Here is a 15,514-nt window from a genome sequence, read left to right on the forward strand (position 1 = left end):
TGTCAGGGAACAGCTGTTAAGAATTCCCCCAGCCCAGGTCTTTGCCCATTGTACATTGGGATGTGTCCTACATAGGAAAGAGTGGATGTGGTTGTTTTTGACTTGATCCTCGGAAGGTAGGAGGATATACTCTGTATATCTCTTAATTCATATCATAAATTACCACAAGGAATTGGTTAATTTTCCTAAATCCTTCTGGAGGCTCACCGTAACAAATTGTTCTAGCCCAGTATTTGATACAGTGTATACTCAACCTTGCATATCTGGTTACACTTTAAGCTTTAGATGCCTTCTAATGAATTTATCAGTGAAATGGTAAAACTCAAAACATTCCCAAAGCCAGTGTTTAAATGCTGTCTGGACATGACTAAGAAAATTTATTATGTGAAAAACCAGTCCTTTAAAAATAAGTTTCAGAGGATTTTTTGCTGTTAAAAAGCATTCAGGCCCTAACCGGTTTGGCTCAGTGGATAGAGCATCAGCCTGCGGACTGAAAGGTCCCAGGTTCGATTCCGGTCAAGGGCATGTACCTTGGTTGCGGCACATCCCCAGTAGGAGGTGTGCAGGAGGCAGCTGATCGATGTTTCTCTCTCATCGATGTTTCTAACTCTCTATCCCTCTCCCTTCCTTTCTGTAAAAAAAAAAAGCATTCAGAACAGGAACAAGCCCTGGTTGGTGTAGTTCCCTTAGAGCATCATCCCATGCACCTAAAGGTTTCGGGTCGATTCCCTGTCAGGGCACATACCTAGGTTGTGGGTTCAGTCCCTGGTTGGGCACATACGGGAGGCAACCAATCGATATTTCTCTCTCTCTCTCTAAACCAATTAAAAAAAATTTTTTTAAAGAAATAAAATGAGTAGGGACAAGATTCCTTTAAACAGAACTGGGATGAATAGCAGGGAACTGGTTCAGTTGACCCTTGAATAATGTGGGGGTAAGGGACACCAGTCGCCACATAGTTGAATATCCACGAACAACTTTGGACTCCCTGAAAACTTAGCTGGAGTTGTCCCTTGGTGTCCCTGGAAGACTGGTTCCCACTGACATCAAAATATGCAGATGCTCAAATCCCTTAGATAAAATGGCATAGAACAATGCATATACTTACTTGGTCCTCTGCATCCACGATTCCCAACTGCAGATCAGAAATACTGTTTTCGATCTGTGGATATGAAATCTGGGGATACAAAAGGCCGACTGTATACTTAACTGAAAAAATTCATGTATAAGTGGACCTACTGCATATGTTGAATACTCCCATAACAAGGACATACACATTCTGATTTAACGTTACAACTCTTAGGAAATAGATGTGCCTGGCTGGTGTGACTCTGTGGTTGAGCATCAACCCATGAACCAGGAGGTCACAGGTTTGATTCCCGGTCAGGGCACATGCCTGGGTTTCAGGCTCAGTCCCCAGTTGGGGGCGGGGGAGGTACAAGAGGCAGCCGATCAATGATATTCTCTCATCATTGATGTTTCTATCCCTCTCTCCCTCTCCCTTCTCTGAAGTTCATAAAAATATATATTTTTTAAAAAGATGCTACACCCATTTTACAGATGAAGAAGCTAAGTTCAAAGAGGTTGAGCTTGCTAGTCAGCAGGGAACCAAGACTTCAACCCTAGTGATCATCTTACCCCTAGGCCAGTGGTCTTTCTGTTAAACCTCACTCTCTGTAATGGACTCTCATAGTCCCCAGTGGCTGTGAAAAGTTGTACTTCTTTTATTTAAAAACTACCTCCAAGTTTGAATATGTGCCCTCTGATTGTAATAATCTATAGTGAAAAAACACTATAGCCTCTTCAGCCATTTTCCCAAACTGATTATTCTGTGTAAGAAGCCCATTCTACCCCCGTGGTCATTTTAGGTGCTAAATGTTTGTCTCCCCTACCTTTAACTTTTATGGGAGGATCACCATTTAGCATATATTTCAAGTATGGGTATACAAAGGTTTTTACAGATAAGTAAGACTATAGGTCTTATTATATATATATATTATTTTAGAGAGAGGAAGGGAGAGAAAGAAACATTGATCAGCACCTCTACCAAGGATCAAGCCCGAAACCCGTGCTTGTGGCCCGACTGGGAATTGAACTGGTAATCTCTTGGTGCATGGGATGATGCTCAGCCTACTGAGCCACACTGGCCAGGGCAGTAGTTCTTTACCTTTTACTTTTTAAAATATATTTTTATTGATTTCACAAAGGAAGGGAAAGGGGGAGAGAGAGATAGAAACATCAATGATGAGAGAGAATCATTAATCTGCTACCTCTTGCACCAAACGCTGCTGGGGATTGAGCCTGCAACCCGGGCATGTGCCCTGACTGGGATCGAACTACGATCTCCTGATTCATAGGTGGATGCTCAACCACTGAGCCACTGTGGCCGGGCACCTTTTATTTTTATATTATTTTTAAAATATATTTTTATTGATTTCAGAGAGGAAGGGAGAGGAAGAGAGATATAGAAACATCAATGATGAGAGAGAATCATTGATTGGCTGCCTCCTGCACGCCCCCCACTGGGGATCGAGCCCACAACCTGGGCATGTGCCCTTGGCCGGAATCGAACCTGGGACCTTTTAGTCCACAGGCTGACACTCGATCCACTGAGCCAAACTGGCTAGGGCTAAAATATTTTTAAATATAGAAAAACATACTTATCTAAATTTTTATTTCCTCTGTAGAGATATTATTATTTTTAGACCTTAGAGTTGTGAGGATTAATTGAGATAATACATGTATCTGTAAATAGTAACTATTCAATCAATTTTAGTTACTACCCCTTAAATACAGGAGTTTTACTGATGTAGAGTTTAAGTTTAGGCTGTGGTCTCCCACTTATTCTTGGCCACCAGAGGGCACTATTGCCTTGTCTATTTTAAAGAAGTCCTCTCAAGGTCAGGATGACCTCAGTGCTCAGCCTTCTCTCTTGCCCACTTCAGTTCTCAGGCACTTATTTGTATCTGGGCCCTAGAACTCACTTGGTTGTTTTATCTATACCAATCTTTTCCCCTTAACTTTCTTTTTTTTTTTTTTTTTTTGATTGATGGATTTTTTTTTTGAGAGAGAGAGAGAGAGAGAGAAACATTTATTTGTTGTTCCAATTTTTTATGCATTCATTGGTTGCTTCTTGTATATGCCCTGACCGGGGATCGAACCCTCCACCTTGGTGTATTGAGACAACACTCTAACCAACTGAGCTACCTGGCCAGGGCTCCCTTAACTTTCTTCCCACCTCCCCAGGTCCTATCCACTTTCAGAAAAAGACTATAAGCCAGCTCCTGTGACATACCTTTTAGTTCACTTGCTCCCAGAGCTTTCCCATTGGCCTTCTAGCAGTAAATGTCAGGACTGAACAACTTCAAAACAAGTCCATATAGTCCTCATGACAGTAGAATCCAGGACACTGTGTCAAAGGGCTTAGAGCATCACTGTTCCCCACCCTCCCTCCAATCACTAGAGAGCCAAAATAGGTTGCCCTTATGGCCACTCAATAATTATCCCTTGGGTAGCCTCACACTGAAAATGCCTCCTGTCGCTTGGGGCACTGGAGTTCAGTCCTCTGGTCTGCTGGCTGGTCTCTGTGGATAATTAACCAGAGAGAAGAAACAAGGTCAGACTATTCTAGGGTTAAGAGGAAATCCTCTGTGAGATGCTAAATTGGGATCAAATATTGATCAGTGGAGCTTTGAAGTCACCGACAGGTAGCAGAGGTTACTGCTCCGCTTATCTTTATTACGTTCTTTCCTAAGACCTACATGTGATCCCCAGTCCAGAGGAGCATTGGGTGGTAGGTGTGCAGTTGGGTATGAGGAAACTTGGTAAGAAAAAAGAATGGTTTTCTGTCTCTTTTCCCCAAGTCCACGCTATAAACTAGGTTCTTTATAAACTCGTAAAGTAGGTCTATGGAAACCTGGCTTAGATGGTACTGAGACCTCTGAAACTTGTTACTACTATGTGAGGAGATAAGAGGACTGTTCACTTGGGGCGTAGGTTTGTAGGTAAGATGCCCAGGCCCTTGAGTCACTTCCCTCTCTGCCCTTGGGTCAATGACAAGGCGGCTTTGGGAGGAGGGGAGGTCCCGAGGTCTTGTCTGCCCAGAGGAGTTAGTCAAGCATGGTGTGGACGATCACTTTAGTGCCATGTTTCCTTTAATGGTCTCTGGGGAGCACAGGGTAAGTGTATAAAAGATAGCCAAGTAGGAGACGGGGTACAGAGGCCCAGTGGGAGTGATAGGACAAAAAAGGGAGGGTGCCTCGAGCCTGATTTTGGATGCAGGTTTTGTCTGCATCTAATGGCTAGAAGTAGAGTGAGCCGGCTGTAGGGGGTTAGGTGCCTGGAGGAGCAGGGAGACTATGCCCAGGGCCCAGAGGCTCTGGCCTGTGCTGGAAGCCTCCATATTAAGGGAGCATTTGTAAGACTTGGATTTTCGGGCACTAAATAGAACTGACAGCCCCAAAGAGCACTGGATATTCAGGTTCCGGCCTTTGCCTTCCTTCTCCAGCTATTGGGGGTTGGGGGGTTTGTTAGAAAGCTAACTCTGGCATTATGTCACCTCTATGGCCATTAAGTCATTGACCAAAGACATTCAAGAAAGCACGCCAAGGGGGTAGGAGTGGGTACTGATCAGTTGCCATGATAATATATTAAGGGGTTGGCTTCTGAGGACCTTTAAAGGTCGAAGTCCTTGAGGTTTTTTCTCTAATATTCACCCAAGAACTAACCCCGAATGTGTTACAGGCAAGGAAAAAAGCCTAAGAGGGAAGTTAACTGAGTTCTCAGGCACATTCTTAGCCACCTACAAGCTTCTCTCGCTCCCGCCCCTGAATTAGCCTACCCGGCGGTCCAATCCTCCCCGCTACAGCCGCTGTCAACGGGGCAGGTCCCGCCCTCCTCCACACCCGACCAATGGCCGCGCCCGCGTCAAGTCCCTGACAGCGGCGAGAGCGGGTTCCGGGCAGTAGGCGGGGCCTCGCTGAGGACCCCGGGCTGGGCGCCGCCGCCGGTTCGTCTACCCTTTCCCTCGGCCGCCTCCTTTCAACCTTGTTCACCCGTCGGCGCGGCGTCTGGTCCAGCGGCGGAGGCTCCCGTTCCTGCCGCAGCTCGCTCCCCGCCCTGCCTCCCCATCAGATCCCAGAGTTCTCCCGCCAATGGCTCTACTCACTGCGGCCGCCCGGCTCATCGGAGCCAAGGTGAGCAACTGCATGCGGGAGCGCACGGCCCTGGGTGGGGCTGAGGAGACTGCAGGCCCTCAAGCCCCGGGGTCTCCCTCCCCTACCCATACGCACCCCGGCGCGCCTTAAAGGGGCCCTGTACTTGGCTGGCCGCCAGCGGTGCTGGGCGCTCCCAGAGCCATGTGCTAGGCTGGCCTTCCGGCTCCTGGAGCAGAATTGAGCGCTGCTCGCCCTCGGCATGCGGTCTACGGCGCTGGGAGAGGCCGGACCGTGCTGTCCACCCGCCTTTTTATGGCGGGAAGGGGTGCTGCGTGGTCCTGGAGGAAGGACTCGCCATAGAGAACATAGGTGTGTCCATCGGAGTTAGGGAAAGCGTCTCTTTGAAGGAGGGGGCGGGGGTGTGTAAGAGGAGTGGCAGGGTGAACAGATGTGCGCACTCTACCTGGGCCAGAGCTGAAGCTGTAGTTAATTTCGGCTTCTGTTTTGTAGGGAGGGTCTTAGTTCCTGACGGCCCGTTTCCATTTCCCCACCCCAGTTATTAAAGCCGTTGATGACCAGTTTCTGCTGGAGGAAGGGACGTCTTTGTCCTTGGGACTCTTCCGCCTACTGCCTATCGCAGGGCTTGGGTCGGGTGGAGCGCTCTGTAACGCAGGCATGATTACCGCGTACGATTGGCGACAGCACCAGAAGGACTTTTCCTCCGGACAGCAGGCCATTAGTGAAAACACTGGGTAGGATATAGTATCCCAAGGTCATCTGTCCAGTCCTACTATCGGATCAGCCAGGTTTTTTGCTGTTGCTCTTAAGTCTACTCTATCCAGGAGAAATCCCTCTCATTTCGGGGGGCCCTTTACTTGACTTCCGTTGCCTTTTGAATCATAGGAGTATTGTTGCAGGTGATGGTGCTTTCAACTTCACATTGCCAGTACTTTTGTCTCTGGGTAACATGGCCCTTTAAACAGAGAAACTGTTGTGCGGAGGGAGCCCCAGCCCTCTAATCCAAGCAGGAACAGTCCCACAAGTGACCTTGACTCCTGTGAAGAACGTATACTTTCTCTCCTGCAGGCAGAATAAAGCTGCCAACATCTGAAGTTAAGGAAGGTCTCAGGGTGGTTTTAGCTTGCCCTGTGTTACCTTGCATGGTTGGCAGGTGAGGTGAAGCCTGTAGGATTTGCACTGGATGGCAGCTGATTATTTGGGAGGTACTTGTCTTATTTTGACTGTTGCTTCTCCTCCTGCCAGGGAACAGGGTAAGGAAGCCTCTTGGGACATGAAGCAAGTTCTAGATAGTGTTTTGGCAGAATAGGGAACACCATAATTAGTTAGTGGCAGAGCTGCTGCTAACCCAGACCAGATGGTCTAACCCTGCGGTGAATTTGAAAAAGGCTTTAGAGTTTACCTTTTGAAAATATTTTGTCTCTTAAGGCTCTGAGGAAGCTCAGAAAGCTTTTGGGATGATAGGACTACATAACTGTAATACCATTTTTATTTTGTTTACTTTCCTATTACAGATGAACTTGAGGATCCCAGAAACGTGTAAATAGGAAGCCATTAGAAGGCTTTTGACCCTTAAAACTAGCAAAACCTAATGACTCAGGACTGAAAATTTCCTGGTATCTAAGCAGAAAGACCGGGATACCAAGAAGCCTTTAAGCATTGCTAGCACCTGCCTGAGCTTTCCAGATTACCCTGCAGCTTATTTGGTACTCAATTTTATTTTTGCTATGAAAGTAGGCTTTAGAAGGCAAAAATAGTCTTCTGACCTGGGAGAGCTGACCCATACATACTACTTTGATTCTCAAGGTCAGATATAGTTTCACTTTTCTGAGAAGAGATATTTTTAAACTTTGCTAGGAGACACAAATGTTAGTCATTCTGTTGTTTAACCCTCCCCACAATCATGTAATTTAATAAACACTTGAGTTGGAGAGGTAGACTAATTCAGAACCTTGGTATTGGCTTCTTGTTTATCCAAATGAATTCATACTAAGCAATGGCTTTCGTTTTAGCTGTTGGTGGCTTAGCTTTGTTATGTAAATACTGTCTTTTCTCAGGTGATCTGAGCTGGGAATTGGAGTAGGGCCATCAATACACTCTGGACTTTTTTTTTTTTAAGAGAGAGAGGAAGGGAGGGAGAGTGAGAAAGAGAAAATCAACTCGTTATTCCACTTATTTATGTATTCATTGGTTGCTGCTTGTATGCACCCTGACGGGGATCGAACCGCAGCTTTGGTGTATCTGGACGACACTTGAACCAACTGAGCTACTCGGCCAGGGCCACTTCTGGACTCTTTAACGCCCAAGTGACTGAGCCAAACCTAGTTATTTACTTTACCATTGAGAATTGTTCCTCCAAGCTAGAATATTTTATAACTTTGAGTAAATCAATCCAAGAGTGTTTCTAGGTTGTTTCTAGACCTTTTCAAGACACTTAAGTTAATACCAATAGTTCCTTTATTGCAGACCTATATCACTGCATAATCTCTCCTATATAAATCCTAGACTGAAATTATTTTCAACAAAACTGAGTCGGTTTTGTCCTGTGAAATGTTACTTGGGCTTAAAGCCCAAAACTTCTTAAAGCACGTGCTCAAATCTCTGTGCCTTCACTTTGATTATCAGCCTACCCAAAGTAATGGTAATTCTTGGATTCTTACTAAATGGACCAGAGATGAAAGATGGAGAGTAAAAGCTCCTCATATGTTAGTGGTGGCATGATTGCATCTGTTCTTCATAGTGGCCTTTAGATTGATCGCAGTTAAATGCCTGGATGTGGGGAGCAAGGTGAAGTAGGTAATCAGAAGGAAAGGCTGGCATTCCTAGTTCTTAGAATCCAAGTGGGCAAAGGCAGGAAACCAGACTTGGTGGATTTTTCTAAAAGCACACACTAATTCCTTCTGTCCTGTTTCAGTGCTTTATGTGAAAGAGTTGAGTAGGATGTGACATTTAATCAGGAGTGAGGCAACTTTATCAATAGGTCTTTCTTTTTTTTTTTTTTTTTAATATATTTTATTGATTTTTTACAGAGAGGAAGGGAGAGAGATAGAGAGTTAGAAACATCGATGAGAGAGGAACATCGATCAGCTGCCTCCTGCACATCTCCTACTGGGGATGTGCCCGCAACCCAGGTACATGCCCTTGACCGGAATCGAACCTGGGACCTTTCAGTCCGCAAGCCGATGCTCTATCCACTGAGCCAAACCGGTTTCGGCAATAGGTCTTTCTTAGGATCTGACTTGGACTGTCTTTTTCAGTTCTTCCTTCAACTGCCCAAATTCCTTAGATTCCTGTTTTTCTTTTTTAATATATTTTTATTGATTTCAGAAAGGAAGGGAGAGGAAGAGAAAGATAGAAACATCAATGATGAGAGAGAATCATTGATTGGCTGCCTCCTGCATGCCCCCTACTGGGGGTTGAGCCCGCAACCCAGGCATGTGCCCTTAACTGGAATCGAACCGGGGACCCTTCAGTCCGCAGGCCGACACTCTACCCACTGAGCCAGACCAGCTAGGGCAGATTCCTATATTTCTTTTAACATGAGATTATGTATTTTTAAAGGTCTGTAAGTTCACAGTAGACATCATCACCTGGGATGTGGGATGCTTGTTCAGATTCATGAATCCTACCTTTAGATTCTGATTCAGCAAACATGGATTGGTATCTGGAGACTCATATTTTTTCAAGTACCTTAGTTGACTGAGGGTGCTCAGTGGTCCTTTTCTCTTGGGCCACATGCAGACATCTTTTGCAACTTTTTTTGGTTAATCCTCACCTGAGGATATTTTCCATTGATTTTTAGGGATAGTGGAAGAGAGAGGGAAAGACAGAGAGAAACATCCATGTGAGAGAAATACACTAATTGGTTGCCTCCTGCATGAGCCCTGACCAGGACCTGGACTGGGGAGGAAGGAGCCTGCAACCAAGGTACGTGCCCTTGACCAGAATCGAACCCAGGACCCTTTGGTCCGAAGGCTGATGCTCTATCCACTGAGCCAAACTGGGTAGGGCTCTTTTTTGCAACTTTACTGAATGTATATAATGAAACTTAGTCAATATTTGGATTTTTTTTAAATTAATGGTTATTTTAAAAATTGACTTCAGCCCTAGCCGGCTTGGCTCAGTGGATAGAGCGTCAGCCTGCAGACCGATGGGTCCCAGATTCGATTCCGGCCAAGGGCACATGCCTGAGTTGCGGACTCGATCCCCAGTGGGGGATGTGCAGGAGGCAGCCGATCAATGATTCTCTCTCATCGTTGATGTTTCTATCTCTCTCTCCTTCTCCCTTCCTCTCTGAAATCAATAAAGAAATATATTTTAAAAAATTGACTTCAAAAATGACTTTAACCATTTTGGGCTACTAGCTCTAGGTTTGTCTTCCTAGGTCTTTTTTTTTTTTTTCCAAATACCTTAGGGCAGCAGTTCTCAACCTTCGGGTCACGACCCTTTGGGGGTTGAACGACCCTTTCACAGGGGTCGCCTAAGACCATCGGAAAACACATATTGAATATATAATTACATATTGTTTTTGTAATTAATCACTATGCTTTAATTATGTTAATTTGTAACAATGAAAATACATCCTGCATGTCAGATATTTACATTACGATTCATAACAGTAGCAAAATTACAGTTATGAAGTAGCAACGAAAATAATTTTATGGTTGGGGGTCACCACAACATGAGGAACTGTATTAAAGGGTTGAAGCATTAGGAAGGTTGAGAACCACTGCCTTAGGGAAAGTTTCTTGTAAATCCCTCTAGCAAAGTATTAGAAACTAAAACTTGTAAGAACTTCTAGTAGAAGTAAAGGAACAGTTTCTAGTTCCTGAGAGGAGTAGTTGGCAGATCCTATACACTTTATTCACTAATATACACTTAGTGTTACATATAATAAGTAGGGGTTCAGCAAATATTTGTTAAAGAACAGTAAGGATTTCTACTGAAAGTAGAATTAGAACTCTTTATTCTTTACTGAAGCTGAATTGCTGATTTTTGCTGTCTTCCTTGCCAAATGGTCGGCAAACTTTTAGGGAAGAATCTATTAGAAAATGACAGGTAGGGTGAATAAGGAAATTGTGAGTATGAAGGGAGTCAAAGTATGAAATCTGATTACTCTGCCTAGGCTGTTAAGTGGCCTGGTAAGTGCAGGCAGACTTCTAATATCACCATTGTGAAACACAGATGTCAATGGCTTAGTTCTCTGACCTGGTTCTGGGGAGAGAGGAGCCTTTGTCCTGTGTGTGTTCTTTTTTCCTTAATGCAGGTTGTTCCTTCTGCATTGGAAGCCTTTGTAGCACAAGATTTTTCCTAGCAGTTATTAATGCATTATGTTTGCTTCATCAACTTAGTTCTGCTAGCTTGACCAGCTCTGATCTTTTGTTGATGAAGGACAGGGCTCTATTAAATTCAGAGCATCTTTCTCAAGCTTTTAATGGAGTTCCTGGATATGTGTCAGGACAAGTTCTGATGTGTGTCTGGAATGGAGGATCAAAGAAAATTTTGCTTTTCTCTCGTAGAGTAAGGATCCTAGGTGTGGACTAGTAATAATAGGTCAAGATAAGTAAGAGGGAAATGACCATATTATTGAGTAGGTGCTTATCCAAATACGATTTTACATTTGCCAGAATTTGGGGGAGAAGAGAGTAGTTTTAGTTGATTTTTTAAAGGATTTATTTATTTATTATTTTAGGGGGGGGGGGGGATTGCCTCCTGCATATGCCCTAACTGGGGTTGGAACCTGCAAGCTGGGTATGTGCCTTGAGTGGGAATCAAACCTGTGACCCGGGTGCACAGGATGATTCTCCAGCCAACTGAGCCACACCAGCCAGGGCTTAATTGATTTTTGATAAGCGATTTGGCTAATATCCTATTCCAGAAATACCCGAAGTATTAACCAGCAAGTCTTTGGCAGAATTTTCTGCATATACTATTAGTACTTTTCCTCCCTTGGCCCTTTAAGGTAGAGGGTCTTTTCATTATATTTTTTCATCCTAGCACATTCGAGCTACAGCCCACTTCTATCAATAATGGCAAACTCACTAGCAGAGTTCTGGCAAGGTGGCAGCAGGTTTGAAAAAGCCTCTTAGTAATTGTGACACCCCCATCCTGTAGAGAACCCTGGCTGTTGGACATTGTGAGTCAGGTCCTTATCTTTGGAAGGAGCTCTCTCCATCTTCCCATGAAGGAGCTGACCTATTGAGTGAGGTGACTCCCTGATTAACCTGACAGCTGCTGTTCCAGTAGGGTGACTCTACACGTGGCATGCAATCAGAAACCGAAAGCCCAGTTGCCACACCTCCAAAATTGGGGGAGGAGCTGGGAGGTGAAAATCTGAGATGACTCAGAGGTTTGTAATCTGCCTGTCCCATCAGTGAGTATAGCCTGAATGTACTGTAGAAAGCTATTCAGGAGCTTCCTTTGGCAGCCGGGAGGTAGATGAAATGAGGTGTGTAGCCTTGAGTGTGACACTCCTCCATCATTCTAGAATCATTTGCTCCGCTGATGGAGATTACTGTTAGTTAAATTTGTTTCCTCTCTGACTCCTCCCCTTTTTAAGGAGGACCTTTCTGTTCCCAGCTAAAGGGAATTATCCATTTACCCCTTCCATAGGCGTGACTGCCTGTTTCCTGGGATCCAACTACAGGGAAGAGTTGTGACACTTGAGGTAGTAGGTAATAGTCCAACACAGTTCTAAGAAACAAATACTGAACTCAGTTATGCAGAAAGCACTGTTCTAGATGCAAATTATTTTATACTAGAGGCCCGGTGCGCGAAATTCGTGCATGGATGGGGTCCCTAGGCCTGGTCAGCGATCGGGGCCCAAGAGGAGGCGATGGTCGCCGATTGCCGGGCCAGGCACGGAAGGAACGGATGCCAGACATTGATGCCGCCCCACCACCTCTCGGTTCCCCGCCTCCCCCCTCCTCCTTCCCTCGCTACCGCAGCGGGCGGGTGGCAGGCCAAGTTGGGCCTGCTGGCCAGGGGGGAAAACAGGGCCCGGGAGGTTGGCTGCAAGCCCCAAGGAGGGAGCCGGTCCTCGGTCCCCCTGGGAAAGGGGCTGCATCTGCCGCCACCCACTCCGGTTCCCCATCCCAGCCCGGGGGCCGCGGGGAGCAGCTGTGGGAGATTGGTTGGCCGGCGGAGGTTGGCTGTGAGAGTGCAGTGACCACCAAGGGGCAGCTCCTGCATTGAGCATCTGCCCTTGATGGTCAGTGTGCATCATAGCAACTGGTTGTTCCGATCACTTAGGCATATATATATATATATATATGTATATGTATATGTATATATATAGACTAGGGGCCCAGTGCACAAATTCGTGCATCTTGAAAGGAACTATGGGCTGCAAGGCTGCAGTGGGCACAGGGGTGGGTCTCAGCCCATCCTCCCGGCCCCTCCCGCCGTGGCCCCTAGTCCCCTGCCTGCCGGCTGCCACCGCTCCCATGCACTGACAGTGCCAGTGCCAGCAGCAGGGGCAATTGGGGCCAGCAGCAGGTGCAAGTGCCAGGTGGGACCGTGGTGTGCGGAAACAAAGAATTTTCAGTAAGCACCAGAGGCTCGCCCTGATGACAGTGACCAGTGCCCCGCCTTGGTCTGGTGCCCCCGCTCACCTGCTCTACCATCCCACTGCGGCCAACACCGGCCATGTTCCGCGCTCTGCCGCCTGCTGCCAACACCCACCGTGTTCCACACGTGCCCCCTGCTGGTCAGTGCACATCATAGCAACCGGTTGTTCAGTTGTTCCGCTGTTCGGTCTATTTGCATATTAGGGATATATATATATTAGAGGCCCGGTGCATGAAATTCGTGCACTCGGTGGGGGGGGGTCCCCTCAGCCTGGCCTGCACCCTTTTGCAGTCTGGGAGCCCTTGGGGAATGTCTGACTGCCAGCTTAGGCCCACTCCCCGCAGCCGGACATCCTTAGCGCTGCTGCGGAGGCCGGAGGGGCTCCCGCCACCTCTGCTGCGCTCGCCTGCTATGAGCCCAGCTTCTGGCTGAGCAGTGCTCCCCCTGTGGAAGCGCACTGACCACCAGGGGCAGCTCCTGTGTTGAGTGGGATTGGGCCGAAACTGGCTCTCTGACATCCCCCGTGGGGTCCTGGATTGCAAGAGGGTGCAGGCCAGGCCGAGGAACCCCATTGGTGTACCATCAGGGCTCGGGAGGGACATGGGAGTTTGGCCAGCCAGGGAGGGACCATGGGAGGGCTCCAGGATGTGTGTGGCCCGTTTTGCTTAGTCCCGTTTAGTCCCGATCAACCAGATCCCAGCAGCAAGCTAACCTACCAGTTAGAGCATCTGCCCCCTGGTGGTCAGTGCATGTCATAGCAAGCAGTTGAGCGGCCTTAGCATATCATTAGCATATTACGCTTTGATTGGTTGAACAAACGACCGGACACTTAGCATATTAGGCTTTTATTATATAGGAATAGTCTACTTGTCTACCCTGAAATTGGCTTTATTATTACAAATTTAGAGATGCAAAAACTAGTGTAGAGTTTCAGAATAGGCCTCACTAAAATGTGGCACTTTGGCATGTAAATTATTTTGAACTGAAGCCAATCAAGACTGCAGGCTCACAAGAAATTTACTTCTCTCAAATAATTTTAATTAGGGGCCTTGCCCATAATGAAAGTTATCACCAGAAATGAATTTTTATGACCTATCTAATTACTGAACATATTTTTTGTTGTTGTTAATCCTCACAAAGGATATTTCTTCTGTTGATTTTTAGAGAGAGTGAAAGAGAGGGGGAGGAAGAGAAGGGTAGAGAGAGAGAGAGAGAAAGAGAAACATCAGTGTGAAAGGGACACATCAATTGGTTGCCTCCTACACGTGCCCTGATCTGGGGCTGTGGATCAAACCTGTAACCCAGGTACATGCCCTTGACCAGGAACTGAACCCGAGAACTTTTTAAAAAAATATATTTTATTTTTTTTTTTCAGAGAGGAAGGGAAAGGGATAGAGTTAGAAACATCGATGAGAGAGAAACATAGATCAGCTGCCTCCTGCACATCCCCTACTGGGGATGTGCCCGCAACCAAGGTACGTGCCCTTGACCGGAATCGAACCTGGGACCCTTCAGTCCGCAGGCCGATGCTCTATCCACTGAGCCAAACCAGTAAGGCCTGAACCCAAGACCTTTACGTCCATGGGCCAACACTCCGACTACTGAGCCACACTGGCCAGGGCAAACATCTCTTATCATCCTTCTCCCCTCTGAATGCCTAAGGTGATCCTTAGCCCAAAATGTCAAATATACCTCATTTTCCCTTTTTGTCTTTTTTTTTTTTTTTTTTTTTTTTCATTTCAGCAGAGTTTTTTTTTTTTAATATATTTTATTGATTTTTTACAGAGAGGAAGGGAGAGAGACAGAGAGTTAGAAACATCAATGAGAGAGAAACATCGACCAGCTGCCTCCTGCACATCTCCCACTGGGGATGTGCCCGCAACCAAGGCACATGCCCTTGACCGGAATCGAACCCGGGACCCTTCAATCCACAGGCCGACGCTCTATCCACTGAGCCAAACCGGCTTCGGCTCCCTTTTTGTCTTTGAACCTCCTATGTATGTGGGGTCTCTGACTAATGTATGTGAGATTCCCATGTGTATGTATGTATTACATTTAGTTTTTTCTTGTTAATCTGTCTCCCGTAGATTTAATTACTAGACAAGCCAAAAGAACCTGGAAAGTTAGGAGAAAGTTTCTTCCTCCCCCACAGACGTTAGGTCATATAGCCAAGGTAACACAGCAGGAGAGTGAGTGGCAGGATCTGGATTTAGGACTTGATCCTTGATAGCTCCAAATTCTGGGCTCTTTACCTTCAATCCTTCTGCTCCATTGCTTAACACTTTGGACCATGGGTGTGTCTCAATCTTTATTGTTCATGTGAGTCACCTAATGAGCTTGTTAAAGGGCAGACGTGGATTCCATAGGTCTGAGGTGAGGCCCAAGATTCTGCATTTCTAAGAATTTCCACGTAATACTAATGCCATTCGCTAGGCAGACATATTTTAAATAGCAAGGCACCTTTACACCTCTATTAGACTTTGAGCTAAGTAGATTGTGTGTTATCCTAAGTATGGAGAAGTTATTTGGCTTTGGGTGTCTCAGTTATTTAGTAATGGAGCTGAGGCTAGAACCCAGATTTCTGTTTCTAATTCCACATCATGTTCTCTGACTTCTACATCATAGGTAAAGTTGTCCTCACTTAAATTTTTCCTGTTCTAGCCTTTTGAGTGGTCATACCAATGAATTGCTGACTTTAAAATGTTTTTGATTTCTTTTTTTTTCTTTTTAATATATTTTATTGGTTTTTTACAGAGAGGAAGGGAGAGAGA

General features: G+C 45.9%; 1 protein-coding gene across 1 annotated transcript in view; it reads left to right on the plus strand.

Annotated features, from left to right (window-relative positions):
• Positions 1 to 4,985: 4,985 nt before the first annotated feature.
• CS (citrate synthase) overlaps positions 4,986 to 15,514 on the plus strand; it is a 28,928-nt gene continuing 18,399 nt past the window's right edge. Inside the window, exon 1 of the mRNA XM_006093646.3 lies at positions 4,986 to 5,195. Coding sequence (XP_006093708.1) covers positions 5,154 to 5,195 — 42 coding nt within the window. The 5' untranslated portion in view covers positions 4,986 to 5,153. The remainder of the gene's footprint in view (positions 5,196 to 15,514) is intronic.

This window comes from Myotis lucifugus, unplaced genomic scaffold (genome assembly GCF_000147115.1).
Source record: "Myotis lucifugus unplaced genomic scaffold, Myoluc2.0 scaffold_119, whole genome shotgun sequence".
Classification (NCBI taxonomy): Eukaryota; Metazoa; Chordata; class Mammalia; order Chiroptera; family Vespertilionidae; genus Myotis; species Myotis lucifugus.